We start from the raw sequence: 13,912 nt of genomic DNA on the forward strand, positions 1-13,912 counted from the left end.
AGCTGCAGTCTATTCACCTTTTGACTGCTGGAGACCAAAGAACTGCTGGTTTGATAGAGCTGACTACTGTTATCAGTGACATGGAAAGATAACTTGGAATGCAGTTTATGAAGATTAGAATTATTCTTCTGTACGCGTCAGTACACATTTGTCTACATACAATTTGGATCTTGTTTAATACTTTTTGGAAATCCAACAAGCTCTCTCTCGTTCACTTGCTTGTTAATTCTTCAAAGATCTCCAATATGTTCATGATGCGTGGCTTTCCCTTACAAAATGCATTAGGACTCTTTTGCCACTATGGCATGTTTATTCACACCTCAACCTTACTTCTTTACATGGTATTTCATCAGTTTCCTTACAATGGTCACCAGGCTTACTGGACAGAAGTTTCACCCATCTTTTTAAAATGCATCACTGTGTTTCCCATTTTGCTGATACTGAGGATGTTTCAGATGAGAAGTCATCCACCTCAAGTCATCAATTCAGCTATTTGTACCCGGAGTTTCTTTACAGTTATGTTTCAAACCTTCAAGTAACCTCTGATCAGCATGATACATGAATGCAACAAATCCTTTAAAAATGTAATAAAATAGGGCTTTCTTATTCATGAAGAAACATTAAATTTTCTTTAAGATTATAAACAGCCTATTGTCAGGCCTGATAAATTTCAGCCCTGCTCTAATGACATTTTTAAAGCCTAGTTTCTTGGGACTGCTCCAGACAGAAAACATCTGGTTTGTCCCATTAGAAACTTAAGTCTTTACTTCTTCTTATAGAAGATAGGAATTTTCAAAAACAGAAGATAAAAGATTTGCATTTAGCCCAGGCTTGCTTTCATTGTGTCAGGTACTGTACATTAATTACAAGTACTGTGAGTGTGCCATTGTATTTCCTGATTGGGCCTATTTTTCTAATTTATAATTATAGTCATTTGAAGTTTTTTAATAGCATCATTTATACACTGTAAAAAATGTATCAGTTATATGTAACTGGCAGACTGCTAAACGTCTTGATTTTGAACAAGACTCAAGTGTTTTGGTGGTGTGTTAAGAGAATAAGAAAGGGTGCATTACTTCACAGAATACCCTGCCTAATTACAAGGCAGAGTGGGAACAGAAAGGGATAATGTGATGATATTCATCCATACAGAATGGTAGTAGTCTACACATACTGGCAACTTAATTGTTGTATAATCCTTTTTATAGGCAAACCAAAATTTCACGAAGGAACTTAATAACAAAAGGCTGTGTTACAGACATTTTCAAGGAGTCTTCCAAGTGTGAATTGTTACTTATGAAAATTATAGAGGTTTTTATCTGAAAACGTAACAAGTAGATGCTCACGGAATAAGACAGTCACTAAAAGATCTTCAGAGACAAGACAAGCTCATGTTTAATATGATCCCAGTAGGCGGAATGAGCTGGGAGAAGAAAAGTCAGATTTGTTCAAAAAAGAGCAAAGTTGGAATGTTATTTTTATGACATTTCAGAAAGATATTAACAAGAAAAGACTATTTATTTAGCCAAAAGGTAAAAAAGTTGCATAATAAAACTTGACATGACCTGAGCTTTATGCATGGATGTATACAAACGAGCATTTATCTCCAAGATTCTAGACAGAAAGAATTTGTTCGAGACAAGAGAAGCTCGAATGTGAAAAATGAAAAGGATATGCAAATCAGAGAGGATGTCTGCCTCAGAATGAACACAGAGAGCTAAAGGCATACTCAAAACTTGGTAAAGCTCCATATTAACAATACTGAATTTGCAAGAAGTCCAGGAAAACATAGATTAGAGGCAGATTTAGGTTTTACCATCTGTTGGTGACTCTGGATTGTAGACAGTAGCTAAATGAATATATGCAAATGCTGTTAATCCCAAAGATCGGGTAACAGGGAAAGCATGATGGGGGTTCAGGACAGAATGCTGTGGATGAAAATACTGAAAAAGAGTACCCTGTAAAGAATGTGCTGAAAGGTAAGGAGAGAAGAGATGAAAGGAAATTATGCTACAGCACCCATCTTTTCCATTATTTTAGCCATTCAATCAGATGATTTCATTATTTAGATCAATGAGAATAATTCGCATTCTTGTGGTATTTGCCCCAAAACTTGATGCAGCGGAAGGACTCCGTTGAGTCAAACAGGCTTTGTATCTGTCTCTGACCTGCTCTCTCAAATTTGACAAATATACTTTTGCCCTTTTTTGAAAGGCAGCTTGTCTAAATCAAATTAGCATATTGAACTATTGTTAGCACTAATTAACTAGTAAATAAACAGTTAACTAATTACCATATCAGTGGTCCCCAGAGTCAAGTATTTTATTAATTTAGTTTCAGCAAATGACCCTACCAAGTAGAGTGAGGCATGTATATGATGATTTAGAAACAAGTTTCTTGTTATTTGAAAATGAGAAGATGTAACAGATCTACATTTTTAGAAACAGTCTTGTTTGAAAGCCAGAAAACAGAGTCTGGTTTGATTATGAAGTTAATTGATTTTTAAGCCCTAAAGTAACATATGGTTCCAGTTGCATGCAATTGTTTTATTTAATCCAGAAGAGTTGTCTTAATCTGTGTGAATCAAGTGCTCAGACTCCATTTTATTTGAAGCATGGAGATTTTTAGTTGAGGAACACCAAAGTTTCCGATGTTTTCCTAGCTGTTTTTCTTAGCTAAGAGGAGGAAAAATGGTACTCTGACTCTGCTCTTCAGTTTCAATTTTTTCTCACAACCTGTACCATGGAATGTGGAACAGATGGGTTGGTCTTTGGAATCCATATTGCAATTTATAGCAGTTTTCAATAAAATGCTATACTTAATTTCCAACATTTTAAATTTTACATCTTAGGTACACTAAGAAATAATTTTAAAACTGTTGTGTTTTCTTGAGAAGACTATACTTACATTTAGGAAAGCAGATATTTTCTGTACACAAAATAAGAATGTGCTTTATCCATATCTAGCTCCACAGCTCACAGGTCATGTGGAACACTGCAATAAATACTTCTCTATTCTTATAAAATATTTTATTTTATACTGTTAGGCATTATCATTGGTATTTTACTAAAATCACAGAATCCCTGAGATTGGAAGGGACCACCGAGGGTCAGCTAGTCCTTTCATCCAGCTATTGTTTGCAGTAGCTGAAGGCCCTGCCCTTGACTTTCTGTTGCCAGCCACCTGCTCTAGCTCACTGCCTCTGCATCTCGGTGTTAAGAAGCTTGCCCAGCTCATAGCTGCCTCACCACACACTCTACCTCTTCAGCTCTTCCTCTACTTTCTGTTTAGACCAAGATGTCAAACTCTGCACTGAAGTGACCAGTGTGCACTCCTAAACTCTCTCCTGCCAGCTCTGCTAAGTGGGTGATAGTTGTCAACTAAAGAGGACTACAAACAGCTAGGATGAACACATCCTCAGTAACGTTGTCTAGATTTGCCACAGTCATTTGCCAAAACCCCTGATTACTGGTTATTCTCTTTTAACACTCTTTCCCAAGGCTGAAATTTTTCATGACTGGGAAAAAAGAGAATTTAACTTTGCATTAAGATAGCTAGAATATATGTTAAATATCTATCAATCTTCCCTCTTTTATTTGTGAAGACATTCAGCTAAAATCCAGGATAGTGTTTTATGGCAGAGATGCATATTTTTCTCTCTCACTTAGAAACACCTCCAACATATTAGCAAGACTGACTAAAAAAGGCTCAGGGCAGCAAGCAGGTGTGTGTTTTACATATTTGACTCCAGTTTTCAGGAGGAAAAAAAAAGATCTTCATGTACTCTCTACAAATAATTAAGATTGCAATTGAGACTACCAGGATTTTCTTTCAACGTTTTGGCTGGCTGCTTGGATAAACCCATTATAACTAAGAATAAGTAGGTGGATTTTAGGTAAGCAGAAATAATTACTTGAATTAATGTGATTAGAGTTCAGTGTTCAATTTTAATTCCATTTAGTTTTACAACAAGCAGTAGAGATTACAAGAGAACTTTTCTGCTGCCTTTGAAAGAAAGTACTTCCAGCAGCAGTTGAAGTTTGGATGAGTTACTTGTCTAATAAATTACCAGCATCATATTCAAGAGCATTTCTAGGTTTTTTAGAATTCCTTTTCCAATTGCCCCTGCTATAACCCTGCTTAACTTATGAAATACTGTCAAATTGTAGTATCAGTAAAATGACTATGAATTAAAACTGCAACAGAAATTGATTAACTTAAATAATTCACAGCAACATGCAGACTGACCTGTCCAGTAATAGGTTAGGTGCAAATAAAAGCTTTCCTGGATGTTCCATGGAGCGCCAGACTAAGCCAATCATCAGTATCTCTAACCAGGCACATTCCAGTAGATGGACCTGATCATGGAGTGTTAAATCCACAAATCCTGAAAGAATAAACAGGAGACAGTGAAAACACTCCAGCTTTGTAAGTGGAACAACACTATTCAGAAAATCAAGTTAAGAAGCGCATTGGAGCTGGATAACCAAAAGGAAAAAGCAGTGAAACAGACATTTATTTTCTCTACATTTTGGGTTGAGTTTTGTCTATCATTAGGTCCACTGTGGCTTCGCCCTACAGAACAATCAGCACTTTTTAGCCCCCTTGTTATGTGCTGCCTGTACCCTGCCCAAAGAGCAGAGCAAGAGCCAGGTGAGCACCTGCATTCCCACACCTGTTGCCTGGGAAGCTGGGTGCACACTGCAGAAAGGGGCAGCCATCTGCTCCAGTGCCATGCTGCCTGGGGCGTGATGGAGGGAAAATGGAAAACGCTACTTATAAAATGAAATTATAGCTCTAGTCAGCTAACTCCAGACTCCTTTTCCTGATGGAATGCTGTTTTACAGACTCGTGAACCACCATACTGCAAGTGTCGTTATCTGTGTGGAAGAGGTCCCAATACTGCATTTCAAATAAACCAGGAAGCAAAAGCTGATCCCTGCACATTCAGAACTTGCAGATGAACCACTTGCTTATATTTCTTTTGGATTAAAGCACTTGGAGGAAAGAGGTGATCTCTCTTACTCTAGCATTAAAGAACTCTTAAAACAATGAATGCAAAATGAAGAGGTTGCTTATAACCATACCAAAAACATGAATAGGAAAGAACAGTGATGAAGGTAGCTATGAAAGTATAATGACAGTGTTCATTTCATGGAACAGATTTTATTATTCTCTTTTTGGGAGTCTCATTTTTCATGAGCATTACTTTCAATCCAAAGATAAAAGTGAAGGGGAGATTGCATAATATCATTTATTAGACCCTAAAAAAAAAATAACTTATTGTTTAAAATTAACATAAACTTGCTAAAATGAAATGAAAAACAGACCTTATTTATCTTTTACTCAGTGTTATGAGTGAAACACATTATTTAACTTTGCCCTTTTTTTGTTTGTTTGTAATTGTAATTGATTTATATTAGTCTTTGGAATACAAGTTATGGGGTAAACTACTTTACCAGCCCAGCAAACGGCAGTGATTTTACTTCTGCCTTGTGTCGTCACTAAATTTATATACTGAGTCAGTTCCAAGGAACATACCTGACATACTCTCGAGTACTATCTATCTTAAAGAAAAGGAAAAAAAAAAGCACATACTTTTAAAGTTTAATGTCCTATGAAATACATTTTTCAAATACCAAAGAAGAGAAGGAAACAAAATATAGTTCATGGTCACTTAGAAAATATTGTTATCTTCTGTAAAAGTTGTTGATATAATGATTTTTTTATTAAAACATCTGAGAGAGCTAATCAGTCTATTCATAAAGAACCATTCAGAATAAAGAAACGGTTTTGAAAAGTCTGAAATAAAACTCATCTATCAATCAGTAGTGAATTTAGACAGTGCAATACCTGCTATTTTTATGAAAGTGGTAACTACTGGGCAGGAGAAGCATTGCCTTTTCCTGTGTTTTTCCATTATTACCAAACGCAAAAATTACTTTCAGACTTCACAGGCCGACAGAATGGCATTTGCCTGAATTACAGAACAGCCTGAAACAATGGAGCTGAAACTTAAAAGAGCAGCATTCTTAACTACAAAGCACTGATCACAGCACTCAAGAATGAAATTGGCAGAAAGGAACTGCTGTCTGTATATGGAGAACAAAAAATAAATACCATGTTTTCTATCAAGCATTGCCTTCGTATAATGACACGTACTAATAATGTTTTTATCTATGCTCGAAGAGTACCACAGCAATGCAGGGACACAAGTCACCATGTGGTGTCTGAAGTTTGCAATCAGTGCATTACTAGTCAGCTATATTGCCATCATTTCACATGGCTGTACTCTATTCTGCAGCAGATTGCTTTGACTGTTGCAGAAAAACTGAGGTTGTTACAACCGTGGCAATTCACTTTCCTGTAAAACTCTGCTCATTCTACAGTATTCTGGATGCCAAAATGCTTTGCTTTGCTCTCCACACTGTCTTGGCACCTATTCTCAAACCCCTTTTAAGCCCTATCTTTTTACTAGCTTTATTTTTCCCCATCTTCACATGTGAAATTTCAGATTGCACTGAGGCTAAGCAATCTGTACAAAAACTAAAGAGAGACAGTAAAAAAGAAAGCTAATAAATTACTTCACTAGTATTGTAAAGGAGGGATATTTTGTCAGCCTGCTCTGAGAATAGAAATACACTGCTCGAAAACGCCAAAATCTTTTAAAGTACCTGAACATAAATATTGTGCATTAAAAAGTCCTAAAAGGATTGGCCAAAAATATTATTGCTGTCTGGAATATTAACTCTGATTCCAGTGAAGCTAAGGAAGTTTCAAAAAACTAGGATGAGAAAGAAAACTGATTGTGAGTCTATTCTTTATAGCATTAATGATCTGTCAGCCTGACATCTACTTTAGGTTCTATAACAAAACAGCTAAGCCAAATCTTGATTAATGCACGTTTAAAAGTCTGTAATATAATAATACACATCAACTGTAATTCATAAAAAATTTTATCAAATTACCTTGATGGCTTTTTATGTGACATTATAAGTTTAACTGTTAAAAATAATAGTTTTGATGACACAGACTTCTATGGGACATTCCATTTTGTAAAAAATATCAACAGATTAATTGAATTAAAATATTTCAAGTGACACATCTCAGTATATAATGGCAGAATGCTAATGAACTGAATGAAATGTTTCTAAAGGAACGCCATATAGTTTACTTGTTTACCCTAGACAATTTTTTGAATGATGTTGTGGAAAACCAGGAATCATGATTCAGATGTCATGATGGCACGTGGGAAATAATGCAAAAAAACAGTTGATAATGTAAGCAATCTAAATAACTCACTAGCTTCATCATAAAAAATATAGACATAAGTTTAAAACCAAGAACATTAAGCACCTATATAAGATGGAAACAGTAGGAGCTATGAAGAGGACTTGGATGGAGAAAAATCAGCCCAGTTTGAGCTTCCAGTGGGAAGCTACATCTAATAGAGACACTGAACTTTATAAAAAGCCAGGGAAATTCTGAGAGAATAAGGAAGTCAAATTACCTCTGTGTTACCTGAATCTGGTAAACATTCTTCAAGCAAGGTGAGAAGTTGGACAGAATGATACACATCAAAATGAATAAAACCTTGAAAAACATGCCCTCTAGTGAGGAATAAGAGTAATTTAGAGACTCTATGTGAAACTAGACTGAAGGGGTTAAAGACTACAATGGGTACATATCTAAAGAAAAAAGAATGGCATACCAAACGGTAATAGTATAACATAATGAAGCCCATGCTGGAAGCTAAACCTACTCAAATGGCTACAAATGAGAGGCCATGGTTAACAACAAAAGTAGTTATTGTCTAAGCAACACACTAAGTTTTCATGAATTTGCTATCATTAGAAACATTAATCAAGATTTAATTATTATTTTTAAGATATACTCTTGTTCAAGCAAGCTAATTCAGAATAATGTTACAGAAGGTTAAATTAACTTATGAATAAATCATTAATCACTTCATCACTAAGAGCATGATGCACTTTAATGTTGCTAAAATTATGTGTAGTTGTGTATTGCATTCTCAAATATCAGTGTTCTTTTAATGCTGGCAAGTTTTGGAAGAAAACGTATTTTTTAATTCTAAATTTTTGTTTATTGTGCTTTAAGGAAAAAGAAAGACCTTCACTTCACTGCCGATATATTAATTAACTGCAGCTTATGGATATAACCTACATCTGACTCCGCGCACCAGACTGACCAACTGCGTGACCTTATGAGACATATCAAAATCCTTGTGTGACTAAAACCCACAAAACCTAGACTGACATTAAGCCATTCACATATGATATGCTTGGCAGAAGAAAGACACTTACAGAATAAAAGCCACGGCTGAACCATCTCTTTTTCACATACAGATAAATTAACAGTATTTTTGAAAGTTGCCAACACAAAACGCAATGATTGTTCCAGAAACCCATGTATAAATTTGGAAATCTGAACTTCTGAAAAGTCAGAAAGGGTCTTCTGAGCACTCAGCTAAGAGTAGGTGGCAAATACACTTATGTTGTGTGTAGAACACAGAACTGTAATGTTCAAACTAAACTGATTATCTTTTCTAATATAAAGCAGCAGTCTTTGCTGCATCAGTGACGATATAATGCAAATCTCTCTCTTCCAGACAATAAGACACCCTGATGCACCAGTGGGTCCATGGAGGAAAAGCTATAAAAAAGACCCCTATTTTGGCAAGCCTGACTCCCTCAAGGTGACATTAGACTTAGGAATGCAAAATTGTATGACCCTACCATCCTAAAAAAGGAAGGCAGCAATCACCTACAACAGGTATGAGCAAATCTCTTTGTAAACTTGGGATCCAAAGGGAAGGGTTTCCATAAAAGGACAGAAGTACTGCAGGAAGTAGTATTAGGTAAAACATATACCCCTGACAATGGAGAAGTGGCTTATGCACAAGATTGATCTCAGTAAGGAACAACATAAAGCTCAGATGGTTTTCATTTATTGCTACTCTAACAAACATTGTGCACCTTGCAGTCCTCTGAAATAATCAACAATTATGTGTCAAATTTTACCAATTAAATATTTTAAAACTAATATATTTATTTTTGCCTTTTTGACTTTTGACCTAGTAAGTGGTTTTCTATTTTATCAGAAACAATTTCTATAGCAATTAACATTCTCTGAGACCCAACATCCAGTGTCATTGCAGATTTAATCCTTCAACAGTAAATCCTCTAATGGGTACTTACTATCAATTTGGGGATCATTTAATTATCATGATTTTGCAGCTTCTATTAGTATTCTTAAGACACAACTACAAGGTGTCCAGACTATTCCTCCTTTCACAACAAACGATTAAGCAATCTTCTTTTTTCATCTGATCCAACTGTAAACCCATCTATATGTTTATACCATATTTCTTAATTACCATGAAGGGAATAAATCTCAGCCAATTTTTGCAAAACAATAAAAACCATTGTGCCATAAAGAATGATTCTGTCTCCACATGCTTTGAAGGAAAGTAAAGCAAAAGCAGTAAAAAGTTTTGAAAGCAACAGCAAAGGTGCACCTAGCAAAGTATTCTTTTCACAACAGCAACTGATACCAGATGCTTATGGTAAAACATACAGTAGGACAACCATATGCTTCTACAGGAAGTTTTCTCAGGCTACAGAGGTATGAGGCTCAGGGACTTTCAGAGCCAAAGATGGTCTTTTTCTGCTTAATGTTCCTTAAGATTTTTCCCTCCAAGTTTGTTCAGACGCTTTTTGAACTCACTTAGGCATTTAATTGGCTTGAAATTTTTTTTACATACTCTGAAAACAGTAATCTCCAGTAAGAAGTTTCACACTCTAAATTTACACTAGCAAAATAATAATCTCCTGTTGCGCTAAAAAAAGAAATCTCTTACTTTCATTTGATGCATCTTACTATTTTGTTGAAAGAGACCATCATTCCCTAGAGCATCATCTCACTGCTAGTCTTCCCTTTTCAAAACAATTTAGGTATATTCACTTTTAGTTATCCTGTTCACCTTTGAATTTGTCTTGTCCTTCTTGGAGCATTTTCCAGTTCAACTATATTCTTTCATACACAATGAGACTAGGACTGCACAGCTTTACAGTCTGCCCTTGTCTTCATCACCTTAGTCAATTATAATCCATAATTTTTATCACCATTATTCATGCATTTTTTCCAGCTAACTTATGAATATGCTGAACAACATAGGTCTAACAATTGAATTCCAAAGGTTATCTCTTTCCCAAATGTCCTCCCTGATTGTTTGGAAAGTCTTTAACTTGGTAGCAAGAGGAATTTTTGTAATAGCTCCTATAGCAAAAAAAATATAGGATGTTATTCTATAAGAAAAATGTGTGGGAAATCAGAACATTCCTACATCATGTGTCTAAAATTTGCTCAGATGAACCACTATTTTTTTCTATCTATCTTAATGCGGTGTTTTGAAAAGTGGCAACAACCACAGAAAAGGCTGTTATTTACTACTCAGTACAATATCTCAGCTGTGCAACGGTCATGTAATAGGCCACATTTGGAACAAAACCCTAATTAGGTTGGCAAAGACAGCAGGGAAGTAGTGGTGAGTGCTGCAACCTAATAGCTAGCAACCATTCAATAAAGCAACTAAATTGAAAGGTTTATATAGACACAAATACCAAAGTAGATGAAACAGACAAACTGAAAAATAATTCCTGCAGCAAGTTCTGTTTTCAAGAAACAGCCAGGAGGAAGAAAAACAGCATCCATTTCCCCTAACCTGAAGCACACTGAAGGACCAATAGCTCAGTCATCACTGATCAAGATGGGAAACCTGAGCTTGCTGTAGTGCCATGAGCTCAGTGCTCAACCTCCCTGATCCAAGCAATGAGGTGAGACCCCATCTATGCATTTATCTAGCACATAAGATGACAGTGTGATCTGAACTTGCATGGATCACTCTTCAGTGCTTAAGGCTGAGCCTTGAAACCTCTTAGTTAAGAGGTGGCTAAAACTAAGAAGTGGGTAAAACTTGCACCATGACTATAGCCTGGTCTGTACACAACAACAGCAAGTACAGCAAAGCAGAGTCCAAGGACAAGTGAATTGGAAAATCATAAACACTGTTTTCCATGTCTCGGTATTCAAACAGCTATTTTAATGATGCTACTTATTCCTACTTCTTTCCACAGATCTTCAGATCAAAATTATAAGAAAATTTTATTAAGTTCTTCCCTCCTGAGTGTATTTAAAGTATGACATGGACATATTTGCTTAACTTTTTATACAACTCCAGTGTTTTATATTAAGAATTATTTTGAAAACTTAAGATCAGAAATCTCTAAAATCCAACATTTTCAATCCAAATATTTTGCTCAAAAAGTAGTCTCGTAAAAAGTAGTCTCAATTTTCAATTTTTTTTTTAAAAGGACATTACTTTTGTTTCTGTAAGTGGAGTCAGAAAAAAATTAACTACAATTTGCTGAGTTCTAGGGAGGAAAATCTGCAAGGCAAACACAGAGCAAATGGCACAAGTTAAAGAGCCTTTAGTAACTGTGTTCTTTCAGAATTCTCTATTTTCACTGCTTGTATAATTATAATATAGCAGAATACCAATCCAGACTTAGACAGTCTCCTCTAAGCCTAAACAGTCTGTCAGAAATGAAACGAGATAGAACAGCATCTGCTCTTAATTAGTGTTAATTCCTTTTAAACAATTTACTTCACATTTGCCATTTTCAGCTCTAATAGTTCTAAACTTCCTTCTGAAAAATAACAATTACAATTTACAGGCATAAACATAATATAAATTAGGGATGTCTGGGGTTCTGGGCAAAACCCAAAGTCAGAAAGATCATGAGGCCCTGCTCTCACAGTCTGTATTCACACCGGAAGCTAAGATCAAGCAAGCTTTTGCCCTTCTCCTCCACAGGAGGTTTCCATCCTGCCTGAGCTCCCCTTAGGAGACTGGCCTTAAGTTTTGAGATGTGTGACATCCCAGCCAAAGTCCGCACCTGATACTGTCCCTGGAGTGGGATGACGCAGGGATGTCACATTTGTTGCTTTTCTTTCAGATCCCGTTTCTAGGAGCTGGTCTGTTCTGCTTCCACCTAAAAGCTGCACTGTGATGATTTCAAAATGCATTTATCAGGTAAATGGGAACCATTTCAACAGTTTTCCAGGAATGTGTAAATTTATCATGACTTGCACTCAATGCTTTCCACTTTGCACAAAAAGTGCATACTTTTTCAGTCCTGTCCAGTCCATATCTTTTCAGGATGAGGATATTACAAAGTTCCTGAGGCCATTACGAGTCCAGACTGCCAATGCCTTGTTCAGGACAGGAATCTCTCCCTCCTTCTTCAGGTACACACCAGCCTAAACTACAAGCAAAGGTACCCTGCATGTATCAGATCTAATAAATACTGTCATATTTCAAACGTCCTATGTAAAAGCAAGCTTGTGGAGAAGTTAGGCAAGTGGAAGTTATCTACTCAAAGTCAATTCTTTGCACCAAGATTTGGATTTAGGGCCACAGAAGCACCTCGGGGGTAGAGACAGATAATTGCCACTGGTCAGAGATACATTGTCTTTTTCTGACAAACCCTTGCCACATTTTAATGGAACACTGCTGTCTTGCCTGAGAGAAACATGAGAAGACCACAGCACAGCCCTGGCTTGGCTGGCACTGCTCCTGGGGAGGTGGCCCACACGCTGACACAACAAGGCTGTGGGAACACCCAGCCCAGGAGACAGACCCCAGCTTTGGAGTGCGAGTTTCGGGGACAGTGAGTTCTCACTGAGCAGCACCCCAACCAAATTGTTCTGCAGGATTTGATTGCCTGGGAAAATCTGCCGTGTGCTGGTGGATGGTCAGGCTGTGCATCCAAAGCTTGAGGTTTCTTCCTCACTGTGCTCTGTCACAGACAGTGCTTGGAGAGAAGACAAACTGTGTTGTGTTGTAGCTCAAGCCCATGGCTGACACACAGCACAGACATACCTGGTGGAGCTAAGTGTCTTTGTGTCTTTGTGTCCTGACTTTTCCTTGCATGTGCCACTGTGACTGTCTTGGCTAAAACAGAGGTTTTATTTTGTAGCTGTTTCACTTTGTTAACCAAAGATTATTCCAGAACGTGCATTAGCAGTACCAGTTAACACAAATACGTTGAGGCCTTCTAACAGGGAACATAATAAAAAGTAATCGGCACTCACATAGCACTTTACATTTTCAAAGGGCAGTAAAGCCATTAAGTATTATTAAATGTATTTTATAGGTAGAACACAGAGAGGTTAAGTGCCTTATCCAGGAGGAGGAAGGATTAGGATGGAGGTGTGGCAGGCTTTCAGCACACTCTCTAGTCCTTTCAACCACAAAAATCTTTGGGATGGAGAAGCCTCCTTGAACTCAAGTGCAAGCACTGTTTCTTGTAAATCAGTAGAAAGGTAAAAAAAGAGAAGCAATGAACTTCTCTGAAAGAGAAAAAGAAAAGAAAGCCTTACCAAGTCAGAGCTGGGGGGGAATTGTTTACAGTGTGAGCGTAAAACATGGATGCAGGGAACAAAACTAACATTAATACTTAATTGGTTTTAAAACACTCACTAATCTAGGCAAGGTAACTGGCTATATTAAAAAAACATATGCTTAAGCTTTCTTCCCCCTGTAAACAAGCAGTTTGAAAGCTATTAAAATAATAATAAAACTTAATAATAGTTATAATTATAACAAAAACTACTTTGTAAGATTTTTGCTAGTGAAGGCTGCTTGCCAGTATGCTAGTGAAAGCTTATCATACTGTTTCTATAAAGCAAGAAGGGAGAAATGTGTACTTTTTCCTGTAGAAAAAAACAAGCACTTCAAATGATCAACAAAAAGGGATGTTCATTATTACATGATGAATTCTTGCAGCACTATATAGCAATTATTTAAAGCATGTTAATTATCCCTAGA

At 36.6% G+C, this 13,912-nt stretch overlaps 1 protein-coding gene across 2 annotated transcripts in view; it reads right to left on the reverse strand.

Moving 5' to 3' along the window:
- ESR1 (estrogen receptor 1) overlaps nt 1-13,912 on the reverse strand; it is a 160,436-nt gene that overhangs the window by 22,106 nt on the left and 124,418 nt on the right. For both annotated transcript variants that reach the window (XM_030498911.1, XM_030498912.1), the window contains exon 6: nt 4,249-4,387. In XM_030498911.1, coding sequence (XP_030354771.1) covers nt 4,249-4,387 — 139 coding nt within the window. The remainder of the gene's footprint in view (nt 1-4,248; nt 4,388-13,912) is intronic.

Source organism: Strigops habroptila, chromosome 10, assembly GCF_004027225.2.
Source record: "Strigops habroptila isolate Jane chromosome 10, bStrHab1.2.pri, whole genome shotgun sequence".
Classification (NCBI taxonomy): domain Eukaryota; kingdom Metazoa; phylum Chordata; class Aves; order Psittaciformes; family Psittacidae; genus Strigops; species Strigops habroptila.